The sequence below is a fragment of the Henckelia pumila genome, chromosome 2 (assembly GCF_033568475.1).
Source record: "Henckelia pumila isolate YLH828 chromosome 2, ASM3356847v2, whole genome shotgun sequence".
In the NCBI taxonomy this organism is placed as follows: Eukaryota; Viridiplantae; Streptophyta; class Magnoliopsida; order Lamiales; family Gesneriaceae; genus Henckelia; species Henckelia pumila.
In genome coordinates, this window is record NC_133121.1 from 7197805 (window position 1) to 7223780 (window position 25976).

The 25976-nt window shown below is 32.8% G+C and overlaps 4 protein-coding genes across 5 annotated transcripts; 3 read left to right on the plus strand and 1 right to left on the minus strand.

Moving 5' to 3' along the window:
- Positions 1 to 3096: 3096 nt before the first annotated feature.
- On the plus strand, positions 3097 to 4111 carry LOC140883813 (karrikin insensitive 2 receptor IA-like). Its single transcript, XM_073290405.1, has one exon. It carries the CDS (start codon positions 3124 to 3126, stop codon positions 3937 to 3939), a length of 816 nt encoding a protein of 271 aa, XP_073146506.1. The 5' UTR covers positions 3097 to 3123; the 3' UTR covers positions 3940 to 4111.
- A 12013-nt stretch (positions 4112 to 16124) lies between these two features.
- Positions 16125 to 17181, plus strand: LOC140885231 (uncharacterized). Its single transcript, XM_073292177.1, has 2 exons — positions 16125 to 16640; positions 16910 to 17181. The coding sequence occupies exons 1-2, from the start codon at positions 16191 to 16193 to the stop codon at positions 16982 to 16984; spliced, it is 525 nt and encodes a 174-aa protein (XP_073148278.1). The 5' UTR covers positions 16125 to 16190; the 3' UTR covers positions 16985 to 17181.
- Positions 17182 to 20487: 3306 nt separating this feature from the next.
- Positions 20488 to 20986, plus strand: LOC140879779 (peamaclein-like). The gene is made up of 2 exons (XM_073283678.1): positions 20488 to 20623; positions 20789 to 20986. Exons 1-2 carry the CDS (start codon positions 20530 to 20532, stop codon positions 20980 to 20982), a joined length of 288 nt encoding a protein of 95 aa, XP_073139779.1. The 5' UTR covers positions 20488 to 20529; the 3' UTR covers positions 20983 to 20986.
- A 791-nt stretch (positions 20987 to 21777) lies between these two features.
- Positions 21778 to 25850, minus strand: LOC140879777 (ABC transporter F family member 4-like). Of its 2 annotated transcripts, none has more exons than XM_073283676.1 (3): positions 25713 to 25850; positions 24577 to 24646; positions 21778 to 24182 (listed from the first exon to the last, which is right to left on the minus strand). In XM_073283676.1, exon 3 carries the CDS (start codon positions 24172 to 24174, stop codon positions 22027 to 22029), a length of 2148 nt encoding a protein of 715 aa, XP_073139777.1. In that variant the 5' UTR covers positions 24175 to 24182; positions 24577 to 24646; positions 25713 to 25850; the 3' UTR covers positions 21778 to 22026. The 2 variants fall into 2 exon arrangements, with proteins under 2 accessions (XP_073139777.1, XP_073139778.1); XM_073283677.1 differs by having other exon boundaries at positions 21778 to 24225.
- Positions 25851 to 25976: the final 126 nt, after the last annotated feature.

Genomic DNA, 25976 nt, shown 5'->3' on the forward strand with positions numbered 1-25976 from the left:
TACTTTTCAAATTTTGATTTTAGTCCAGTAACTTGGATTTTTCGATGAAAAGGACCAAAGACCAAACAAAAATTTAAATATAAAACCTTTCTACATTAAAACTAAAAATTTTTTTTAAAAACAAATAAACATTTAATATCTTAAGAAAATTCCATATTTTTTATAATATACAAATAAAATATTTTTTATTATATACAAATAAAAAGTAAAATAACGAAAAAATTATATTGAGGTACATAAAATTTTGGTTATTTTTTTATTCAAGATATATAAAAGTATGAGATGCATAAATTTTGATGTTCCAAAATTTTGCAGATCTAACATGATAATAAAAAAATATATCTAAATTATACTATTTAAAATCTTAGAATAACTTTTTTCTAAAAAAATTAATATATCATAAAATTTTTAAATTTTTAACTAAATTCTATTTTTAACAAATATAAATTTGATACGCCATATAAATTTGATTTAATTTCAATAGTTAATTTAACCAATTGATCTTTATATTTTCGTTCTTAAATTGATATAGATCACTCGATATTTTAAACATATCTTCTTTTTTTAAAATTTAAATTGATTATAATTATTTAAAAATATAAATATGTCAAATATATCAATTTTTAAAATAATATTTATATTTTATGAATTTTAAATATTCAGCTTTTCAGCCTTTTCTATTTTGATTATGGGAATTAAAATTTGTGGAATAAACAATTGATTCTAAAAAGTAAAACATGAGCAAAATTTATTTATATGAGAAACAATCGATATTTTATATATTTAAACATGTTAAATATATAATTTAATTAAAAATTATTAAAAAAATGATAAATTTATTTTTTAAGGAATATTCAATGATTAAAGTATCATGTAAATATATTTTTTTATTGTAATGTTAGATTAGCAAAATTTTGGTACTTTTATAATCTTGAATAAAAACTAAGCAAAATTTTATGTGAATCGCTATAATTATTTTTTGTTATTTTATATTTTTTGTATATAATAAAAAATTTTATTTTATATTATAAAAAATATGGCAATTTCTTAAAATACTAAATTGTTTTTTGATTTTTATATATATTTTATTTTATTTTTTTGTTAATGTAGAAAGATTTTGTATTTAGATTTTTTTAGATAATCAACATTTCATAATTTAAAGAAAATATATGCAGGATTAAATTTGTTTAATAACTGATTAATTATATGAAATGAAGTATTATTAACACTGTAAATAACACTCTCCGTAAGTAATATACATCATAATATCTTACTAACGTAGTTTGTAGACTATTGTGTTACTTCGAGTTTACCCAATGCACACCAAAAATAACGGCTGCGGATTCTCACCATCTCCAATCAATATAGTCAAAAAGTCATCCAGAGCGTACGCGGCATAATCACATCCGCTTGATTTTCACGACATGTAGTATGGCAGATGTTTGACATGATTAAATATCTTTGTTTCCAAGGGTACCCCACTTGTTCAGGCGGGATATTTTATCATCCTCTCCCAAACTATTAGCTTTGTCCAAACAAAGAACGTGCGCCCACATTTAATAATTTAAACAAATAAAAATAATATCCTGGATACGAATTTTTATGGATAATAAAAAGATGGATAACGATAGGCTTATCCCGATAATAGATTCGTCCAGATTCGATTTTAAATTGATTTGGATCTAATATGATTATGAAAACAAACGAAAAATGCTAGATGTGTACATCTTATAGTATACACCTTGAATTACAGTTACTATAATTTTTCTCATTAAATACAAAATTAACCATTATAAGAAATAAATATCTCGCTAGTCAAGAAAAATTTTGTAATGAATATGAAAATATACATCTAGCATTACTCGAACAAAATATACACAAAGATAATTAAAGTTAAATAATATTCTATTGAATGCTATTTTTTTTTGGGAAAAAAACTCTATTTTTGAAGAAATTTGGTATGGAGCAGGATGTCAATTTTCTCCGAATCCGATGAAGAATTCGATACCCGACCCGAATAGAGGAGAATATGGAGGTGTTTTTTGGACCCGATTAAATAAATGGATAAATTGGTATGGGAATCTCGTATATGGGTATGGAGGCGAATGTAATGATATCCTACCCATATCCGACCCGATATCCGATTAAATATAATATAAATATAAATTTATATTTGTTTACATATTAATTTATATTAAATAAATGCTGATTTAATTTTTTTGTTGAATTATGTTAGTTGGATTTAACAATGAAAATTATTAATATAAATATAACGCTATTATATACGATAATAATGTTGAGATAAATTATTTACAACATTTTGTTATTTCTTATAATTCTTAAGTTATTAGGTTATTGATTTCTTTTATTTTTTTCTTATTTTTCTCTTATAAATTTGATATAAAATATGATAAATAAGCATATTTTTGTCAAAATAATTCAAATTTGAACAAATGTATTTGTATGGGGTAGATAGATAAATGGGGGATGGGTAGGAATGAATACTCGATACTCCGACGGGTATGGAGATGAAGATGAAATTGAATACCCGACGGGTATGGGTATGAGGATGGATTTAATAAATGGATATGAGGATGGATACGTGATATCCTATCCATACCCGACCCATTGTCATTCCTAGTATGGAGGGATGTTTAAAAAGGCTTTCCTTAAAACTATCATAAAGAATTTTGGCTCACAAGGACATAGGCAAGTTGCTAAGACATGAGATGACGTGAGAAGAGATTTCTCAGCGTTGCGGGTTCGATCCTCATGTGGAGCATATTCCTTGCTGAAATATTGTGGAGATATACTCTGGTAATTGGGTCATATCGCATGAGCGTAAACCTTTAACTCATGTGGAACGTGGTTCGAGTCAACCTTTTCCATCGTAAAGAATTTTGGTCTCCAAATAATTTAATTTTTAAACCTTTTGGTTTTTTGGCTTTTTCACTTGCATAGACACTTGGCCGACATGGACACCGCACAAGTCGCTTTTACTCCGAGTCATGTGATGGCCACCAGTACCAACGATCCAACAAGTCAAAAATATCAGCCCAATTCCTTAAATGCCCCAACAGTAGTGTAAGATGTTAGATTCATTCAAACCCAAACTCCTCAAACATGGGCACAGTCCAAGAAGCCCACAACGTACGGGTTTTGGGCTCCGGCCACCAGACCATCGTCCTCGGCCATGGCTTCGGCACCGATCAATCTGTGTGGAAGCATTTGCTGCCTCACCTCGCCGACAATTACAGAGTCATTGTGTACGATAACATGGGCGCCGGCCCCACCAATCCCGACTACTTCGATTTCGAACGATACGCCACTCTCGAAGGGTACGCGTATGATTTGCTGGCCATTCTCGAGGAGTTTCGTGTCGATTCTTGTATTTACGTGGGCCATTCTCTGTCTTCAATGACCGGAGTTATCGCCTCCATCTTTCGCCCCGATCTTTTCCACAAAATCGTCTTGATTTCGGCTTCTCCGAGGTTTATAAACACGGACGATTACTACGGAGGATTCGAGAAAGAAGAAATCGACCAGCTCTGCAACGCTATGGAATCCAACTACAAGTCGTGGATCTCCGGTTTCGCGCCGCTGGTGGTGGGCGGAGACATGGATTCGGTGGCGGTGCAGGAGTTCAGCCGGACTTTGTTCAACATGAGACCCGACATCGCACTCAGCGTGTTTCGGACCATTTTCACGTTCGATCTGAGGCACTTCCTGTCTCGCGTCACTGTCCCCTGTCACATCATTCAGAGCTCCAAGGATCTGGCCGTGCCGGTGGCCGTGGCGGAGTATCTCCACCGGAACCTCGGCGGGAAATCCATCGTCGAAGTGATGTCGACCGAGGGCCACCTCCCGCAGCTCAGCTCGCCGGAGATCACGATCCCGGTTCTGCTGCGACATATTACGCGGGATATCGTCGACGAATGATTCGAAAATGTTCGATTGTGCTTAGGTATGGTGTTGACTATCTGGTTTTATGTTTCCTTGTCTTGTCTAGTTCCGTTGTATGAATCATATTTTTGAACAGTCCTATTTGTTCTTTGATTCGTAAACTATTTCAGATGAATTCGAATTTATCACTGTTATAAATGGAGCTAATTGCATTCACACCCCGCGTGAAAAGTCTAAAAGGCATAAACCCCATTGTAAAATTAATAGCATGTTAGATCTTATGTTATAAAAAAATTAACATAAAAACCCCTATGAGAAGGTATAAATGTGCCCAAGTTTGTATAACATAGGGGTGAAATGTGCTACATTTTAAAAAAACTGAGGGATGCATTAGCCTATTAATATTTCTTAAAGGGTTTTATATTTTTTAGACTTTTCACAGCGCTGTGGATGCAATTAGCCCGTTATAAATGATTAATTTGATATACAATGAATTTAACACTAACTATGCTTTTATCCATCCATACTTTCAAACAAATCCAACAATTTTAAATTATAGATCTATAATCTAATCAGTGATTCTACACTTAGAGCGAAATACACTTAGAGCGAAATGTGTACGTCAAATCTTACAAGATAAAAAATTCAATACAAAAATTTAATTTATCAAAATCTTACGTTACATTAAATACAAAATCTCGCGATATTATTATTGTAAATATCGTTGTACATGATATTTATTATAACTCTAACATTTTTCATAATCTATTGATCCAAATGCACCATGCGTGTCTTGTTTCCTTTGTGTTAAACGAGGACCTTTCAAGGTTTAGAACACATTTCGAACACTTCGAAGAGTGATTAAATTTCTGTGATCCATTGGTAAAATTATCATATATTGGTTATAGACTGTAGAGTCATTTTAATCAGAATACACATAGTAAGATATTATTTGCTACATCTAAATACAAGTGCTTATGAATTTTTTTATTTACATTTTTTTTAAAAAAAATTCATAATCATTTTTTTTGAAAGTTACAAACACTATCTAAATTAAAATTTTCTTATTGTGGGTATATTGGGATTTGGGACATGTAGAGTAGATCAAAGTAAACTAGTTGAACATAATTTGCGTGTTATATAATCGTTTGTGTAAATAATAATTTTGAGTTAAGTAAAATAATTTATTTATTTTTAAAAATAGTTATTATTGTTTTAATATAAATACTTTATAGCCAGTAGAGTGTATTGCGGGCTGTAGTCCTGCCCTTGTCGGCCCACTTGACAATGGGGCCTAATGTTTTCGTGCTATTATTCATTTAGTCCAAAAGCAGCTGTTATCCATGAGGCACTTATAAGGGCCACAAACATTGGGACAGAAGAAGAGTAATCAAATGCTAGTTGTTTACTTAATTAAATAACCCTTTGTGTGTATATACGATGACATATCCAACGGCCCACATTGTTCAAAAAGTACAGGTCCATCTTGATCCAGTGCCACCAAATCTGGTTAATTTGCAATTTTTCTTTTTCTAAAATACATCGAATAACATCTCTTTAATATTTAAAATCTATCGAATCGTATTATTTTTCAGCAAATTCAAAATCATCGAGGCGTGCTATTTCTAGATATATAACTTCAAATTAAATGAGATCAAGCCTCGAATTGGTCATTTTTATTGGGCCAAACACATCCCAAAAAGTTGATCTTCGTGGGTGGCCATCCGTGCTTCATATGGGCTTTTGAGTTTATTATTTTGAATACTAATATACTTTTCCCAGTTGTTTGAATATTTGATATTCATAAATAATGATCTGACATTAGAATAAACAGTTTTTAAAAATATAGAGGGTGTTTAAATAAAATTATTAAAAACAACATATAAATTTTATGAGTTTATAAGTTGTCAGATAGTATTTTAAAAATAAGTTTTTAAAGTGTTTGTGATGTACTTATTTTAAAAAACTTAAAAATATTGATGTGTTTGGTATTATAAGATTTTCTTAATATCAAAAACACCAAAAATTGTATAATACTATGAAAGTAATGTAAATAGTAATATATATCAAAAATAGTTTTAAAATTTATTATAAATGTTAAATATATATTAAAAATTCAATTATTTTTTATTTTTAATTTAGAAATTTTTGATAAAATATATACAAAAAATAGACAGATGGCATGGTGATAATTTAATAAAACATATAAGAATAACGTGGATAATTAAAATATCAAAATAATACATTTTCTAAAAAAATTAGAGGTAACCTTGATTTTTTTTTAAAAAAACTTATAAGTTTTCAGATAACTTATTTTGACAGCTTATAAGTTATTTGAAAAAAATTCATATAAAATTAAAAAGTTTAGAAGCCGGTTTCAATAACTTATAAGCTCTGCCAAACACCCTCTTAATTTGACTATTTGGAACTAATTTTTATGGTTTAGTAAGTGGAATAATTTTGTATGCTAAATAATTTTGATGTTACGGATTTAATATTTAAAATTTTAGATTAAGATAAAACAATATTTAGTAATAAAAAAATTAAACAGATAATTTATAATAATTATAGAGAAATTACAAATAATTTAGTTAATTAAATATTTAAAAAAATTTACATTAGTATAGATTAAAATAAAATATATTTATTGATTAAAATAAATATAAGAGATAAGATATGATAATTATAGATAAATTAAAAAAAATCACAAAATATTTTCACATTATTAATTATTTTTAAAATATTTAATTACTGATTTTTTAATAAATTTAATTTATTACTTATGATTAACAAATGATTATATTTTTATAATTTAGTACATAGGTTTTTACAATAATTTTTTATTTAAGTTAATGAATGAGTATTTTGGTCCATTTATTAAAATGATCAAGATAATTAATCAAAAGGGTTGATGTATTATTATATAGTACAAATAGTATAGATTATATATGATGATGATATAAATGTAATTTTTACTTAGACTTCACTTAGACTTTTTAATTTTAAGGTTGTGTTTGGTATATAGGATAAACATGTGACAACGTAATATTAATGTTAAAATCACACCAAATATCATATATTTTATCCCGTCATGTTATTTATTCAACTTTTTCATTTATTAATCCTTTTTGTTACTAATCATTTACTTATCTCGTCACATTTACCAAGCGAAGCCTTACATAATAATAAAAATATAAAATGAGGAAAATATATAGAGCGGCCAATTCTGCATTAATAGCGGGATGAGATTTCAGCAAGGTTTATTAATTCTTATGGATCCCACATTTTTTTCCTTCACTGATAATAAGATATCGAACAGATGATTTATCATTAATTGATATGTAAAATATGAATTGATCTATTTTTATTTATTTAATTAAATTCGACAATGAAATGAAATCGATATACCAACTGGTGGTAATTAATTGATTTTTTTAGGTAGTGGTAATTAATTGTTACATCAATACATTTATATTTTCTTTTCATAACATTTAATTTCAGTTTTCCCTTGCGTGAAAAAGTTCATCTCTAGATTTCACGGGCAAATTTAAAACATACTGGCTACCGAGCACGGAGTTTTCAAAAACAAATTATAATTTCTTAATTGTATTTCTGCACACTAACTTTTATCTGAATATATTTTAATTCTATCGCAACATTAATTTTTTTTAAAAAAATTTTAACCAAATATTACCTTGATGTTTTTTTATTAAAAAAATAATTTATATACTTGATAAAAATCAAATTAAAAATAATAAATTTTGTTTGAAACTGGATCGAAATTGAAAGAGAAATTGCTCCATGATTATCGCTGCTTTTTTACAACCGGTGTGCTGTTTCAATCGATTTTGTTGTCACCTCACGGGACCTCCATTCCAGCTGCAACAACAGATCCTACTCAACTAATCTATATTTTATATATTTAAAATAATATCTTTTTTTCGAATATTTTATCCGTAAATGAAATGTTATTTTTTAGATCAAATGAAAACGTTTTTTTTTAAATAAATATTTGTTGTTGATTTAGAAATATCTTTAAAAATATTCGAACATTATTTGCAAATAGAACTTGATTGAAACTTCTCACATTCCCAACTTTATAATGAGAAATTGTATTTAAATGAACGATATGGACAATTTAACACTTTTCTTTTTATCAGATATAAAAAAATATGCAATAAAATTTTGGGAAATTTTTTTCCAATAAAAACAGTACCAACCATAAATGAAAATAATTCTCTCTCTCTATATATATATATATAGAGTTTGGTTATAGTTTAGTTTATACACCAAAACCCCATGTGTAGGGGTGTATATAATATGGTTTAAACCGAAAACCAAACTGAATCATAAACTGATCAAATTTCGTATTTTGGTTTTATAACTTTGTTTGGCTCGGATTTTTTGTTCCACCGTCGGTCTCGGTTTCTCCGGTTTAACGCTAAAGTACATAAGAAATAACGAAAGACAATTCTTAATAGCAATCGAAAATTTTAACTTTGCTACTAAAACTTGAAAATGACAAATGTTTGCCATAAAAAACATAAAAAGATACTACTGAAAACGTGAAGAACTAAGAAAATACATGCTAGAAATATATACTGAAATTCTAAAAACATGAAAAATAAAGCTTGAAAAATTATGCAGAAAATTTGCTGTAAAAATCGAGAGAGCTTTCGGAGCTTGATTTGGATTGACTGATTGTTAATTGTGTTCTACATGAATGTCATTTTTATATGTTGGTTTTCGAGTCAGTTCATCAACTGCTCACCTCTATTGAAACGACCCTAACTCTCTAAATATAAATAAATATGCGAATTTTTTTTTTTATTACTTACTAAATAATAATATGTACATACATGCCCATACATATATGCACAGAATAAATAGATTTAAAAATAAATAATAAAAATGCAACCTTTAATAAATTAAATATCTGAGTCTAACATTTAATAAAATACTGACATAAGCAAAATAAATAAAATTTGCATGCACTGAAAATATTCAAATAAGACGAGTAATAATATCCACCACTGAAAATAAATAAAAATGTATAACACGATAAAATATTCGAAACATGCATATAGACTCAGACAACGGTCACGGGGTTACTGCATGTCCGCTCATAGGTCCTCACCGCCGGTGGGTACTACATCCTCCTCTACGTACTCACCTGCACCATATCAGTGTAGCGAGCCTAGAGGCTCAAAATGCTAACATAACAAGGGTTTAAAATAATTTAAATCACTTTAATACTAATACATAACATATACATGAATGAGCATGCTTAAAAATATCATGAACATAACATAAACTTAAATTAAACTTGAATATCATAATAATACATAAACATTGTTGAGCAAAGTATTTTATAACATCGAAAGGTCGTATCCATAGTATAACCATACATACATTAAATACTGATCAGCGTGGTAAACCAACGTACGTGACGAATCACCTCTTAAATTGGCAGTAAACTGCCCTTCAATAGTTCACATATGGGGACGAATCTCCCTTAAATTGTCACACTACTTCAACTTCCAACATAAAATTGTTTTCTTTTGCTCAACCTCAAACATTAAATCATGCATAAAAATTATTTCATGAATGCATGTACTTAAATAAAATGTGTGTCCTTCATATATATTTAATTTAATTTTATACTAACATATAAATATTAAAAATAACTTCCATGCATAAAAATAATTAAATATATATTCAGGACACATGCAATTTCTCATGGGTTGTACTGAACTGCTGGCCCTAACACTCAAGCCAATTTTCTTAAATTCTGGCCCATTAACACTGAGACTGGCCCATTAACACACTTAAACCCAAAAATACATTTCTAGGCCCAATTAATAAATTCAAGCCCATTAAAACATTCCTGGCCCAATAACAACCTATTCTGGCCCAATGGGCCCAAAAGCCCAAAGACTGGCCCAATAATTTTCATGGGCCCCCAAGCCCATAAAAATCATTGGACTAACTTAATTAAATTTAAATAAGCCCAATAACAAATAAATTCAACCCAAAAGAATTTAAATGGAGCCCAATTAAAATTTGAGATTTAATTAGGCCCATTAAACACTTAAACTTAATCATTAACTTAAAAATAAAATACCCGAGCCCAACTAACTTAACCCGGACCCGGACCCAACTAACTTGACCCACTTACTTCCAGACCCGACCCGGACCCATAATTCGACCCGGACCCGCCCTGAAAACCCTAAACCCGTCGCCCCTATTCCCGATTCTGCTGCGGCCGTGAGCAGCAGCCACTCCTTGGCTGCTGCCAGCCTGCTCCGGCCGCCCCTGGCCGGAGCGCCGCCGCCCAGACGTAGCCCACGTCTGGGCGGTTCGAACCTAGTCCTTGACCCAGCCCCATGCAACCCACAGAGCCGACCCCGAGCCCCCTTCCGCGAAGCCCTAATCTGCGCATCCAAGGGAGCCGTCTGAACATTGTGGTTTTCTGGGCTCGTTTGGCTCGAACCACTCGAGCCATTCGAGTCCAGGCCACTCCCACACCACCTAGGAACCCTGACCAGCAGCCTAGACGCAACCATGGAGGAAAACATGAGCATGAACAACCAATCACAACAAGAACCGTGCGCCTACAATCATAAAATGAACCCTTTTTCTGAAACCTTTGAAATTTCGATGCATACCCAATACACACACCATAATATCTGATATAGTACAAAAATTAGGGAAGAAAATCATGCCTTGCACCGATGTTTGAAGAGAAATAGGCGCGTGGAGCGATTCCGGGACGACGGGGCGACGACAACTTGACTTGGAGCTTCAAAAACGTGGCTATGGAGTTCTAGGGGGTGATGGCCGATGAAGAAGATGAAGAACAAGGGAGGGGGTGGCGGCTGAAGAATTTAACGTAGGATTTTGGGGTAGGTTTAGGGTAATTAGAATAAAAATAAGGTTTATGATAATTAAAATATTAATAAGGGTTTTAAATATACAATATTTATAACTTAAAAACTCTAGATAATATTTAAAATCTGATAACTTTAATAAAATCCCGAAATGTATAATTAAGGGAATTTTAAAGATAGTAAAAAGTCATTATTTTGGTTAAATTTGGATAAAAATGGACTTTTAAAATTATATAAAATTAAATACTGATAATTTTGAAAGAATAAAACTCAAAATAATATTTTTGGGCTCTAAAAATGCTCATGAAATAAATTGGATAGAAAGTTGTCATCTCGTCCGTCCATGGTCCCGTCTACGCGATAAAATAATTTAAATACTAAAAATCATAAAAATCTCAAATTATGGGTTAAATGCTTGAAAATAACTTAAAACATGCACAAATAATTCACATCATAATTTAACCCATAAATCTAAAATTTTAAATAAATAAAATCCCTAATTATGCATGCGAATTTACGTATTAAAAAAATACCGGGTGTTACATCTATTAGCCCACTACTTGCAGCACTAACAGCCCACTAACTCTTAAATGTTTTGACTTGGTCATCTCTTATTTATCCGGTTGGTTCCTTGAGTTGGTTCCCCGAGTGCCGAAGATTCCTCGAGTATTCAACTTCACCATTTCACTACTTGTAACTATTTTGACTTGGTCTTCTCTTTTTTATCTACTTGGTTCCTCGAGAGACGATCCGGTTCCCCTAGTTCCCAACTTCACCATCCCACTACTTGTATTGTGGATCTTGGAAGTTAACCAATTCTTCGTAGTTCCTCTATTCTTCTTAGACTTTAATACATAGAGCTTTATCACTAAATTTTTAATTGATTAAATGATAAATTAATGGCATAAATTAATTTACAGGTCAAACAAACTTAAAGCCGAAATTATTATGGTTTTGTTACGATTTTATATACTTCAAAATCAAACTGATCGTTTTAAAATGTACTTTAATAATGTATTTTTGTATTCATATATATTATATTATTAAGTAAATATAGTTTTAATAGTTCAAATATAAATTATTGTATATTTATTTGTATATAATTTTTATTCATTAAATTTTTATAACTAATTATAATTTTACTAAAAATTTTATTTAAAAATTTCGGTATACATTTTAAAATAATTTTGTAACACCCGGTATTTTAAATACGTAAATCCGCATGCATAATTAGGAAATTTAATTATTTAAATTTGTGATTTATGGGTTAAATAATTATGTGAATTATTTGTGCATGATTTAATTTATTTTTAAGCATTTAACCCATAATTAGTGATTTTTATGATTTTTAGTATTTTAATTATTTTATCGCGTAGACGGGACCGTGGACGGACGAGATGACAACTTTCCACCCAAATTAATTTTATGAGTCTTTTAGGAGCCCAAAAATATTATTTTGAGTTTTATTTCCTCAAAATTTTCAGTATTTAATTTTATATATTTTTAGGAGTCCGTTTTTATTTAAATTAAGCCAAAATATTGACTTTTTATTATTTTTAAAATTCCCTTAATTTGTAATTTCGAGATTTTTATATTTTTAACTTAAGTTATCAGATTTTAACTTTTATTTAGAGTTTTAAAATTTTATGTTTTATATTTAAAACTTTTAATTATCCTAAAACCTATATTAATTAAAATAAAACCCCAAAACCTAATCTACCCAAACCCTTAACCGATTACCACTCAGCCGCCTCCCTCTCCCCCATTATTCATCTTCTTCCACGATCAGCAAGCCCTAGGAGGTTCCATAGCTCGATTTTCTTAAAGCTTCGAAGGTGTGTTCGTCCCGTCGTCCCGGAATCGTCCCACGCACGTTTTTCTCTTCAATTTCGTTGAAAGACATGTTTTTCTTCCTCTTTTTTTTCGTGCCATATCAGTGTTTAAATGTGTGTGTCGTGTATGCATTGTTTAGTCCTTGAAATTTTTCAGAAAGCGAGTTGGAAGTGAATGTATACGCTTGGTTCTTGGATTTCATAACTCATGGCTCACGTTTTCATAGCATGGCTTGGTCCAGGACTGAGGGTTCGGTCAGGGGGTGTCTTAGGGTGCCTAAGGATCGAACCAGGGCCAGGTAGCATGCTGTTTAAGGGCTGACCGATCAGATCTTCATGTAAGGGGCTTGTGTGCGCAGGGTAGGGTTTAGTGGAAGAGGGCTTGGTTCGAGCCATGCAGGGGCTATCCGAGGGTGGGGCTGACCAGGTTAGGACCGGCAGGACCCTGGGTAGGTCCTGCCGGCGGCGCTCCGGCCGGCCATGGCCGGAGCAAGGCGGCAGCAGCCCTGCAAGGGCTGCTGCTCGCGCAGCGTAGGATTTTGGGAGAGGGGGTACGGGTTTTGGGTCTGGGGTGGGTTCTGGGTCGGGTATTGGGTCAGGGTCGGGTCTGGTAGGTCTAGGGTCGGGTCAGGTGGTTCGGGTCCGGGTTTGGTGGGCCGGGCTCGGGTATTTTTATTTTTAAGTATTTAATGAGTTTTTATGTTTTTGGGCCTAATTAATTAGAAATAAAATTATTTGGGCCTCCAAATAATTTTATTTGGGACTTAAATAATTTATTTAAGTTAGTCCAATGATTTTTATGGGCTTTTCATGAGAATTTTTGGGCCAGTCCGTGGATTTTTGGGCCAGTCTAGAATTTTATTGGGTTTAATTAAGTTAATGGGCTTAAATATTTTTATTTAGGTCCAATTAAGTTTAATTAAGTTATTTGGGCTAAAATATATGATTATTGGATTTTATTTAAGTTTAATGGGCTTATAGTGAGTGATCAGCAGTCTGGACCAACCTATGAAAAAAATAAATAAGTCCGGAATATATATTTAATTATTTTTATGCATAAAGTCTATTTTAAGTATGAGTATATTATATTATGAAAAATTAATTAAATATATATGACGGACATATTTTTAGTGCATGCATTCATGAAATAATTTTATGCATAATTAAATGTTTAAGGTTGAGCAATAATAAAATATTTTATGTTGGGAGTTGAAGTAGTGTGACAATTTGAGGGGGATTCGTCCCCATATGTGAACTATTGAAGGGCAGTTTACTGCCAATTTAAGAGGTGATTCGTCACCGCCACGTACGTTGGTTTTCACGCTGATCAGTATTTAATGTATGATTTAAGGTTACACTACGGATACAACCATGCGATGTTAGAAATTTAACTGCTCAACAATATTTATGTATTATGTTATTTAAGTTAATTTAAGTTATGTTTATGCCATGATATTTTTAAGCATGCTCATTCATGTATATGTTATGTATTAATATTTAATTGTTTTAAATTATTTTAAACCCTTGTTATGTTAGCATGTTGGGCCTCTAGGCTCACTACACTGGTATGGTGCAGGTGAGTTCGTAGAGGAGGATGTAGCTCCTACCGGCGGCGAGGACATATGAGCGGACATGCAGTGACCCCGTGACCGTGATAGATGTCTGAGTCATTGCATGTTTTAATTATGTCCGCATGTTACACCTTTTTAATTATTTTTCAGTGGTTGTGGTTTTGAATATTTTCAGTGTATGCAAATTTTACATCATTTTATTTATGCAGTATTTTTAATTAAATGTTTGACTCAGATATTTATTTTATTTAAAGAATGCAATTTTTATTTAAGTTATTTATTTATTTATTTTAAATTCTTTTATTCTGTGCATGTATGTATGGGCATATATGTGCATATTTTATTTAGTATGTAATAAATAAAAAAAAATTTCCGCATATTTATTTATTTAATAATTTTAGAGTTAGGATCGTTTCAAATTTAGTGTATGAATCTTAGAAAAGATATAAAACAAATTTTAAACAATTTAGTGTAAAAAAAATTAAGCTGAATTAAGACAATTCAACTATCAAAATGTATAATTGTAAATTTGAAAAATCTAATGAAAAATATATAAAATTTAATTTATATTAGCAATTTACACAATGTATAATGATACATAACCAATCGATTGAATTTATTTTTAAAATCGAAACATACCATAAAACTATAAAACCGAATCGAACCGTAATTAAATGGTTTGATTATTAGTTTTTAATTTAAAAAATTTTAGACCAAAAAAACGAATCATAATTATGTAAATTGAACTAAACCGGCCGTCGCTCACCTCTACTAATGTGAAATATTGAAATAAGATATTTTAAGTCATGAAAATTAAATCTTTGTATCAACCTTTTGGTTTAAAATAAATATTAATCTATTTACCTTTGTTAATGCTATTTTTGAACACGCTAAAAAACCAAAATTTGAATAATTAATTACTCAGTATACGAAAAAGTCTTTTATCAATCTATAATGTTTTTCAAATCCTAAAAATTCATCAATCAGACTACAAATTTCCAGACCCACATAGCAATGTTGAGCTAAAATCCCATGTCATATTCGAGCAAAATTTCATAGTTTCTCCGTTCTCGTATAACTTCAAAGTCTCAACTCAATGGTGGGCTTAACATTGATGTTTTAACCGTAACATGAGCACATGTTTAAAAGATCGTGTTATTAAAGATAGATCGTGTAATTTTTATAAACTGTCAAATACTTAGATGCCTATTTAATTTTCATATGAGCGGTGCAAATAAATCTATATCTTCTATTAGTTTTTTGTGTTTTGAGAATCAAATAACTTTCATAGTTCATTATTATTCATCAAATTAATGTATGTAAAAAATAAAACCATCACCCATTTAATGCTACAATAATGATCCAAATACACATTTATGAAATTATGAAAACTTCGGAAGTTTGGAGCATCTATAATGTTTTAAAGACCTATATTACTAAAAAATCCTCAAAAATTATAAAATTATCATTACTTTGAAATCAAAGATACGTTGAAAAATTTAAAGGTGGTGATTTTGAAACCATAAAACAATTTTTTTAATAAAGTATTTAAAATGTAGAATATTTTATATTCTGTTGTTTAAAAAAAGGGTCCAACATATTATTCTTTTAATCAACCGCCATGCTTAATCAATTACCTCACCAACGGCTTATTTCATTTCAGAATAATAATGATAATAATAAATTCTTGTTTTTGAAAAAATAAAATAAAAGAACATATCAACGGCTTAAATGTAAATTATTTATATATATATAGATATATAGCCGTTGCGTGAGGTGACCAGTTCACATGGTAAATGGGCCCGGTCCAGTCTGCATAATTGGCCTCATCACATGATGGTAATTGTCCGGCCCACGCAAATTCAGGCCTATTTATACATCACTCTGCCCCTTCAATTATATTAAATCCACATTAATTATTCCTTATTACTTCACTGTGAGCGTTTTCGGTTTCCCGTAAAACATTTCACGCTTCTCCACACGAATTCGCGGCCATGGATCGGAGAATGGGATTTCTTCTTGCATTGATCTGCATTGCGGCTTCCTCAGTCCGCGCTCAGTCCCCGGCGGCTGCTCCAGGTCCTGCCACCGTCGCAGTCCCCACACCACCGGCAGCTGCTCCCGTTGCAGCTCCAGTTTCGACTCCTCCCACTCCAGCTCCGGTGAGTTCTCCCCCTACAGTTTCGACTCTTCCTCCGGCTTCCCCACCCGTGAAATCACCGCCGACATCCGCCCCGGTCCAGTCCCCACCATCTCCGGCGCCCGTGGCAGCAACTCCACCTGCTCCGATTTCATCGCCTCCGGCCACCGCACCGGCTCCTAGCAAGAAGAGCATCTCTCCTGCTCCTGCTCCTGAGCTACTCAGTCCGCCTGCACCGCCGACCGAAGCTCCTGTCCCCAGCTCTGAACCTCTGTCTCCCAGCCCCGCGGCAGTTAAAGATCTGGTGCGCATTATAACAACTCCTCCTACTTCTATCACCTAAAGCATCACCCAGATCTGGTCTGGAAAAACAAAAACTGCTTTATGCTTAACGTGCGCCTCGTCGGTGCACGATAGCGCCGCAACGGCGAAAAATCATGCTTCCGTTCTCTACATTCTTCTATTACTTTATTCTCTAATTGTTAGGATTTTTTTTTTTTTTGGCAAATCTAAAAATTTTGAAATAGCATATCATATGCTTTTTATTTACCTTTCTGTTGTTTATTTTTCCAGAGCGGAGCAGAAAAATTGAGGAGCGTGCTGGGAAGTTTGATCCTGTTCGTTGGCTGCTTCTTCATCATCATCTAAGAAGGCTAATTTAGCCTTCTACATTATTCTCCACCCCCCTTGGAAGATTCACATACATTATTTGCCACACTCATCTGCCCTCTGTTTCTCTCTGTTCTTTTAGGTATAGTCAAATTCGAAGAGGTTTTTTGTTTTCAAAACTTTATTTTTTTCTTTTGTTTGTATAATGATTTCATGATTCTATTGATTATTTATTAATTCCAGCGATTTGATTGAATAGTTGTGCTTTTCAATTTCAACTATTCTTTGAGTTTTGGTTTTGAATATAACATTGGATCATACAAAACAATTCTCTTTTTCTGATAAATAATCAGTACTTTTATTACAAAGAGCGAGACAAAAAACTGTAACTTCTATCCAAAAAATTTATGAAACTAGACAAAAAAAGTGTACTTGCTATATCCAACAGAATTGATGAAAATGAAACATTGACAATGAGACGGAACGTGTAACACGATGGATATTTATTGATACATGTTAAATTTCTTGATTTTTCAGCAAATTTCACGTCTATTATTAAATATATTCACTGCTACATGTTTCATTTAGGTATTAAAAGTAGCTTGAAATTTCTCCACAAGGAATTTATTATTGTTACCCACCAAAGTAAACTAATTTATGCTAGACACACTGTTTAAATATCTTATCTTCTCAAAAAAAAAAATCTTATAATTGGGGCTATCATAATATGTCACATACGCCATAACTTAAAATATCAAGAACTAAACATCTAATGCTTTCGCAAAATAGTCGATCATTCAAAGTATGTTTGAGATACTTGCAAAGTGTTTTCTCAAATAGAACAAAGTTATTGTTGATTTCAGTAATTTTTGTGAACAATTTTACTGCAAAGCTCCTCTTTCTGCTGCTTATAAACTATTGTAAATAATACAGGCTTAAATCCTAATTCTTAGTTGAGACTTTATATTTATATCTATATATAAGATAAGAAGAACCAGTTTTTTACTTACATGAAAAAAAAATATTTTAATTCCTTTAAAATTTGAAATTTTGATTCAAAAAAAAATATTTCTAAAGTGTAGATTCTAAAATAATATTTCGATGAGCAATAAAAATTAACGTTTCTCCTAAACTAAATAAAATAAAATCACACTAGGATACCAATGGGAGATAGAAGTCCATCAAATCTTTGGGCTGCGAAATGAAATGGCCACAGCAACAGTCTGGCCCAATAAATTTTGTGGACGCGAATTGGATATGGCCCAATTCGACTATCTCCTAGCCCCAACTCAATTACTCAATCCAATTGGGCACGATCTTATTTAATTATTTACTAGCCACCATAGCACACTCGTTGCATGTGTGTAAAATTTATATTTTTTAGTTAAAAATGTATACTCTTTTAAAATATCAATGATATTTATTTCTACACATATTTATGATCAAAAATAGTTATTATATGAGGTGAAGACATTACAAGATAGTAAGATTTGAGCACTTTATTTGGACCCATAAATTCCAAAAAAATATAAGAGGTTAAGCACACGAGACTCTCCAAATATCTATAAATATCTCAAGTTGTCTAATTTTTAAGCTACGCTCTTTATAGTCACATGCTTTAGTACTTTAAAACTTTTATTGGACAAATATTGAATTGGGCAAATCCACGAAAATTTCGAAAACCTTCGTGTAAGTTGGATTAAACATGGTTAAAAAATCAATTTTTTTTTTTCTCTAGGACCAAATTTTCATCAACTAGATAATCAGATGTATAGCTATACTTTAACTAAACCAATACAAATATCAACAAAAAACAGAGAAAAAACTATCCTATATAGTACGAAATTACCCCATTAATATAGCTGAAAAACTATTATATGAGTTTTGAGTAACCGCATTTTGAAAAAACCAAAAATTACATAACACGTTCACGCGTGTGCCGATCACTAGTGTACATAAAAATAAGAGTAAAACTCTATTTTTAAAATTTTCAAGTAACGCTTATTCATGTTGGTAATACCATCTCCGTCCCAAAAATATATTTTATTTGTTTTCCACAAAAATTATGAAAATCCTAAGAAAAACAAAATGTACAAACAACTACCTATGGCTATTTTCTCCCTATGTAATTGATTCAGCATGTTTTTTTAAAGCTTAGTTCATAGGAATATCTTAGTAAAAAAACAAGACAAAGTGTTGCTAAATCTAAATATAGAAACAAAATTATATATTTAAAAAAAAACCTATATAACTGAGAGGGAAGAAAACAACAGCTCCAATAGGGATTAAAAACATGAACAAGGCTTGTGACCTTCCAAGAAAGTGCAAACTCATTAGAAAAAAACTAATGATAAATATGGCAGCTGTCATATTCATAATTAATTTTCCTTTGTTAAAAGTGCAGCCAGGCAACACTTTACTTCAAAACAAAGATTGTGTCCTCTAGGGCCAACAGGTTCAAGACCCCAGTCAATGCCTATTATTGACACCCAATTTACAGCTTGCATGGGATGTTTTCCTATAAAATATTCCATGGATTTCCTGCCCCATATACACCCCTTTTTTTTTACTTTACATATTTTTTGTTCATTTTGAATGGCACACATCTTGTTTACACTATGATTAAATGGTACATCATTTCTCCATGATATATAAGATTAAACGGAAGAATGCGAGATTAGATATCATGTTTAACAGAAAAGATAAGACATCACACATCAATAGTAGTCGACTTAGTCTATGTCACACTGAGTGTTCTAAAATTAAAACTTAGTGATGGACGTCCGTCTTATTAAAAAACAGCCAAATACAAATAGACTCACCGATAAAATGCTGGTATTATGATTTATGTTAGGTAGAGTTATGTCGAGGTAATCGAACATCACCTAACAATTACTTACTAGATTGTTAGTGTGGACAAATGATTTTACTCACATTATGCATGTAAACACATGTACTTACCCCAAAATCCATTTGCCTTGGCGTGGATGCATTTGGCAAGAATCACCCCTTAGACAAGATGACTCATATACTTGACACTTAGGCACCAGTGGCAATTTTTCAATTGAATATGGATTTCAATTTTCGATACACGCACAGGTAATATCTACATTTTTTATTCAGATTAGTTCAACTCCGAATCTTAAACTGGCGCTATAAATACCGCATGAGTCTCACTATATAGGCCACCCACCTCAGCCTCTAAGAAAAGAAAATCAAGAATAATTAAGGGAAAATTGCTTTTTTGGTCCTGTATGTTTGTCACTTTGCGATTTTGGTCCTTTATATTTTCAGATTGCAGTTTTAGTCCGCTATCTTTATTTTTTTGGCAATTTTAGTCCTTTTTCCGATGTGGCGCTGACGTGGCACCAATTCAATGCTGATGTGGAGCTGACGTGTACAGTGCCACGTCAGCATTTTCGAAGAAAAAGGACCGAAATTGCCAAAAATCGAAACATACAGGACTAAAACTGAAATGTGAAAACATAAAGGACCAAAATCGCAAAGTGACAAACATACAGGACTAAATTTGCAATTTTCCCAATAATTAAAACCCAACTTCAGTTCCTAAGCTTATACTAATAATGAAGCTTCTCTTCTTCACTTGGCTTCTAGTTTCACTGCTTCTGAGCTCTTCTTTTCTCGCGGACGCCGTGCTCGCCCCGTCTCCAATGCCAGGTAGTAACCTTTTTGCCTCCAAATATATCTCGTTCAAATCTAGTGAAACACTAGGTGTTACATTTTTTTTATTACATTGTCATTGATATAGAATCGTATGAAATACCTGGTGTTCTTACATGCACGAGTAGAAATTAAACGAGTGATGTTCGTTTTCTTGTTCAGCCGCAGGATCATGTAATGCAAAGTGCGATACAAGGTGTGGGAAAGCAGGAAACTACAAGAACTGCTTTAAGAACTGCTGCATATGCTGCAACAAGTGCAACGGCTGTGTCCCGTCGGGGACGTACGGGAACAAGTCGGAATGCCCGTGTTACAGAGACATGCTCAACTCCAAGGGCACATCAAAGTGTCCTTGATCAAGTTACATCTGCATTTGATCATTCGCTTAATTCAATGTTGTTGCGAAAAAAGGATTCACAATAAACTTGTGGAAAACATGCATGTATGTCTTTATTTCAAATTCTTATTGTGTGTGTTGTGTTATGTATCAGTAACAATCCCAAGTCACGGTTAATAAAAGGTTCTCAGATTGATTCTTCGCACAATGATCAAGTACTGAAGCATCAATTACATATATAAATTATATTCTAGAAAAATAAATAACTTGATCTACCTCACTTATAAAAGATTTATGCTTCAACCTGCACCTTGAAACTGGCTTAAGCAGCCTAATGCTGATGATATAGGAAAAGAGTTGTATGACCATAAAAAGAAAGAAAAAAGTTAGCAGAGAGACGTACAACCAAGTTCATATATGGACAACACAAAACTTGTCATTTTCTCAGCTAACACCTCGCGATGAAAAATACTAATTATCTACGTACACAAAAACAAAAAATTAAGGTTTAATATTGTAATAGTTAATTATAATATAAACAATCAATAATTAACAAGTACTCCATGAGCTATCAAAACACCCGTAAACAATAAAAAATAATTAAAATATTATGATCCTGTTAATAAAAATCGTATGCAGAGAACAATATTTTCACATATTAATATACTTTCCTGATAGTACTATGGCTATGGCCTTACCATCCACTTGACCAGGAATTAATTACAAAATGGTTACTGGGCAGAAGGGGGTAAAACATTACAAATTCAAACTATATATATATATATATATATATATATATATATATATATATGTATATATATATATGGGTAACACCAAATAAGAGAAGCTCAGTCCAGCCCCTTCTTGTGGTTCGTACAACATTTCAGATAATTACAAGCAAAACTGATTGTTCACTACTCTATCCGCAAAATCATTACACTCCAATGCCTGCAGTAGTGCACAACTAATACAGAAATTATACAGAAAATATCAAGAAAAAATCGTGCCAATAATTTCTTTTTTAAAAAAAATATGCCGATGAATATGATCGATATGCGCCAAATTAATCATCAACCTCTGCTCTGATTTCCTTGATAAGTTCCTCCTTGTACTCCTCAAACGTGCCTGGGAAAAACTCAACAGTTCCATTCTCCACCACCCATATTTCACTTCTTTCTTCATCTTCACAAACACGTGATATAAGCCGAGAGTCGTGACTGACTAGGACAACACCACCAGTGAACTCATCGAGTGCATCTGCTAATGCATCAATGCTTTGCATATCCAAATGATTAGTTGGCTCGTCTAAAAGCAGAATATGCGGCTTAGACATGGATATGGAAGTGAAAACCACACGGGCTTTCTGCCCTCCAGATAGTTTAACAATCGGGGTTAGATGGTTGTGGCTGGGAAGTCCAAACTTTCCAAGCTTCGCACGAACTGCCTCCTGTTTGCTGAGTCCCTCTTGATCCGGATGAAGGCGAAGAAGATATTGAACTGGGGTTTCATCCATTGTCAAGAGATCCACAAAATGCTGGGAGTACCGACCAATCCTCAATTTTTGACTCCTCCTTGCTTCACCTGTTGTTGGAACCAAATCCCCAGCAAGAAGGTTGAGCAAGGTAGATTTCCCAGCTCCATTGGGCCCTACAATTGCCACACGAGTCCCCATATCAATACCAACATCCACATTAGAGAGCTTGAAATCTTCTCGATTTGGATAGCTGAAAGTGACTTCAATCAGCTGCAACAGTGGCGGTGTCAGCTCTGTGGGTTCCGGAAAATGAAACTCCACAGTGTAATCTCTCCATTTCTGAGGGGCCTCAGGAAGAGGCTCATCTTCGTCAATCTTGCTTTTACCCTTGTTCTTAGAAGCTTCCTTGGAAGCAGCAAATTTGGCTTTATCTTTTACCTTTTCTCGCTGAGTCCGACTCCCAGATCTCTTGGCAGCTTTTACCTGCTTGTCATAAATCTCAAACTTCTTGTTAACCTCTTTGCGACGCTGTTCATAACCACTTTCAAAAGCATCAAAATTTCCACGATAAAAGTGGAGTTTCAAGTCATGGAGATGAATGATTTCACTGCAAACTGTATTCAGAAAATCTCGATCGTGCGAAACAACAATGAGAGTTTTCTTCCACCTGCACAGGTATTCTTCCAACCACAGAACAGCCCTAAGGTCAAGATGGTTGGTGGGTTCATCCAAGAGCAGCAGAGTAGGCTGAACAAAAAGTGCCCTGGCCAAAGAAATTCTCATCCTCCAACCACCACTAAAAGAACGTGTAGGACGGCCTTGCATATTTTTAGTAAAACCCAACCCAGCTAAAATTTTAGAAGCCTGAGCCTCAGCAGCATCTGAGCCCATAAGTTGCAACTTCTCATACAACTCAGCAAGCTTCTCCCCCACATCTGCCCCATCAAACTCATCATCTTCATTCTCACCAGTGGATGCAGCAGATGCATTCAAATATGCAACCTCTTCCCTAATTTTGATAAGTTCTTCATTGGCTGAAACAACTGCTTCAAGGGCTGTTTTATCATCACCAGCGACTTCTTGTTCAACCAAAAGTACATCAATATTTTTGGGTACAGGTATTTTTCTCCAAGCAAGAAGCTTCAAGAGAGTAGATTTACCCTTTCCGTTGGGTCCAACCAGACCATACCTCTTCCCATGTGAAATCTTCACCGACGTATTCTTCAAAAGTTCTTTCCCACGAGCAGCCACAGAGAAGTTATCAATGGTTATATCTTTGACATTGGCGTCTGCATCATCATCACCATCAAGTACAGAAGCTCGACTGCCAATCACGACAGTAAAAGCATCATGGTCATCCTTGAGGGCCTCATGTTTAGCAAATTCAGCAGCCTGAGCAGCAATCATGTCCTTCTTTTCTCGTTTCTTCAACTCTTTTTCACCGACAGTAATATCAAGAGTCTTTGTAGAACTTCTATTTTGTCTACTTGGCTGTAGCTCCAACTGCTCCCCATCATCTTCCTCCTCCGAGGAAGGAAGATCAATGTCATCAGTGTAAGATGAAACCTTTGGACCTGCCTTTGGTTTGGGCTTAGTAGATGTCAAGCTTGGTCCTTTCTTTGGTTTTTCAGGTTTTGAGTCCATACTCGCAAGCATTGCAGAAACAGATAACTTCTCTTTACCACTCGGCTTAGCCTTTGTATTAACACCACCCTCGTCTGGTTTCTTCCTTACCATGTTCAAATCTGATAGTTCATATATAAAATTTGATGATGACCTCGAATTAGTCTGATCCAATGACACAGACGAACAATACGAAGCACTTAACGTGAGTACTGATTATTGTCATAAAAAAGTTAACCATTCAATTTGATTTAATGTTTGATACAACATACCGGAAATGACCAAAATGGAAATTATATAGTCTCCATATCAAATATAACGTACCGACCAAGCTCTAGTAAGAAAAGAAAAAGGGAAAAAGAAAGCACGCAAAATTTCAAAAAACAAACAAGGTTCTAACCATAACTAGCCATGTGTCCGTTAAGCCTACCTAATTCACACTTGCGACCATAAAATCGAATCATGAGGCAACATCCATCAGAACTAGCAACAAGAATTAAATCAAGAAAAACTCACCAGTCAAAAATAAGACTCCGCAAGGACCCCCTTAACGCCAAAATCGTCAGATGGTAGGTATAAATCAAATCTGCAACGAATTAACAAATTATTCCAAAGATCAGTAGGTACTAATACAAATTCACATGACTTCAATATAAAGATTAAAAACATAAATTCAAAGTGACACGAAATTCGTAAGACTAACAAAAATTACCGCCGGAAGAAGAAATTGCCACATTATGTCGCCAGCTACGTTGTTGATAATAGAGTTTCGTTGAATTTGAGGGACAATTAGATATTAACCTCCCTTTCCAATTTCTTTTGATTTTTGACCTTACTTTAATATTTGAAAATTAAAGTCCATTTAGAAATCTAATAATAATTTCCCAAAATAGGCCTGACCCATAAATCCCAATTACACTAACTCAAAATCTTAATTTTTTTCCTCCGGTCGCACCTTCCTACCATTCTTCCCTCCTACTCTAATATTTTAGATTTCCTGTCTGTTTAGATTTGTTTATTGTAAATATTGATTATTTTTATACACTTATCTAAACCAAATATCCAGGGTAGCAATAGGTCAAATGCGAACCAACCGAACCGAAATTAACAAAATTGAACCGACCGATTTTTTTTCAGGCCAACCGAACCCCAACAGAACCGATGGAATTTCTCTCCCGAAACTGACTAAACCGACTATTAAAAATCTGTTATTAATAACAGAAAACAAGCATTCTTTTGGTTATTTATGTTGCATAATATGATCAACAATAATAATCTAGCACATGTGCATATATAATAACAAAAATAAAAAAAAAAACCAAGAGAATTTGCAATATTCATATCATAAAATCCGTTCCACGCACAATTATAAGATATTTTTCTAACAATTAATTTTGTTGTATCAGATACAATCTGTTAACCGATCAAGCCCACTAGAATTAAATGATCGAACTGGATCATTTTCCATTGAACTTCATGGCCGCCGATAAATTAGTATAAAACTAAAAAAATTAATAAAATTTCCAAATAAATGAGTAGAAAACACAAAATTGAATAAAAGCTCCAATAAACCGATCAGTATATGAATTCATTTTCGCAAATAAACATGAGAAAAGAAACGAGAATCAAAATATTTTTTTAAAAAAATTTACCTCCCAGAATCGAGTTCTCTTCCGTTGGTTTGAGAATTGTGTCGTTAGGGTTTAGTGCAGCGTGAAGAGAAATCAGAACCACCTGAGACGACACAACGATGAAGATGAAGTTTGGTGTTAGGGCATCAGATCGGTTTACTTGTCGGTTTAAGAAATAGGACCGCGATAAGATTGGGTATTTGAGCTTTGTTTGAAGCCCAACAAATAAAAAGTAATAATCGAAAGAGGCCCAATAATAATTTATTTGTAGTATTTAGTCCGATA

Bases quoted from the DNA above. Each gene is read 5' to 3' on its own strand.
- LOC140883813 (XM_073290405.1), top strand. From the start codon at position 3,124: ATGGGCACAGTCCAAGAAGCCCACAACGTACGGGTTTTGGGCTCCGGC.
- LOC140885231 (XM_073292177.1), top strand. From the start codon at position 16,191: ATGGATCGGAGAATGGGATTTCTTCTTGCATTGATCTGCATTGCGGCT. The intron at 16,641-16,909 runs GTGCGCATTATA...TTATTTTTCCAG, and splicing joins CCGCGGCAGTTAAAGATCTG to AGCGGAGCAGAAAAATTGAG.
- LOC140879779 (XM_073283678.1), top strand. From the start codon at position 20,530: ATGAAGCTTCTCTTCTTCACTTGGCTTCTAGTTTCACTGCTTCTGAGC. The intron at 20,624-20,788 runs GTAGTAACCTTT...TTTCTTGTTCAG, and splicing joins CGCCCCGTCTCCAATGCCAG to CCGCAGGATCATGTAATGCA.
- LOC140879777 (XM_073283676.1), bottom strand. From the start codon at position 24,174: ATGGTAAGGAAGAAACCAGACGAGGGTGGTGTTAATACAAAGGCTAAG.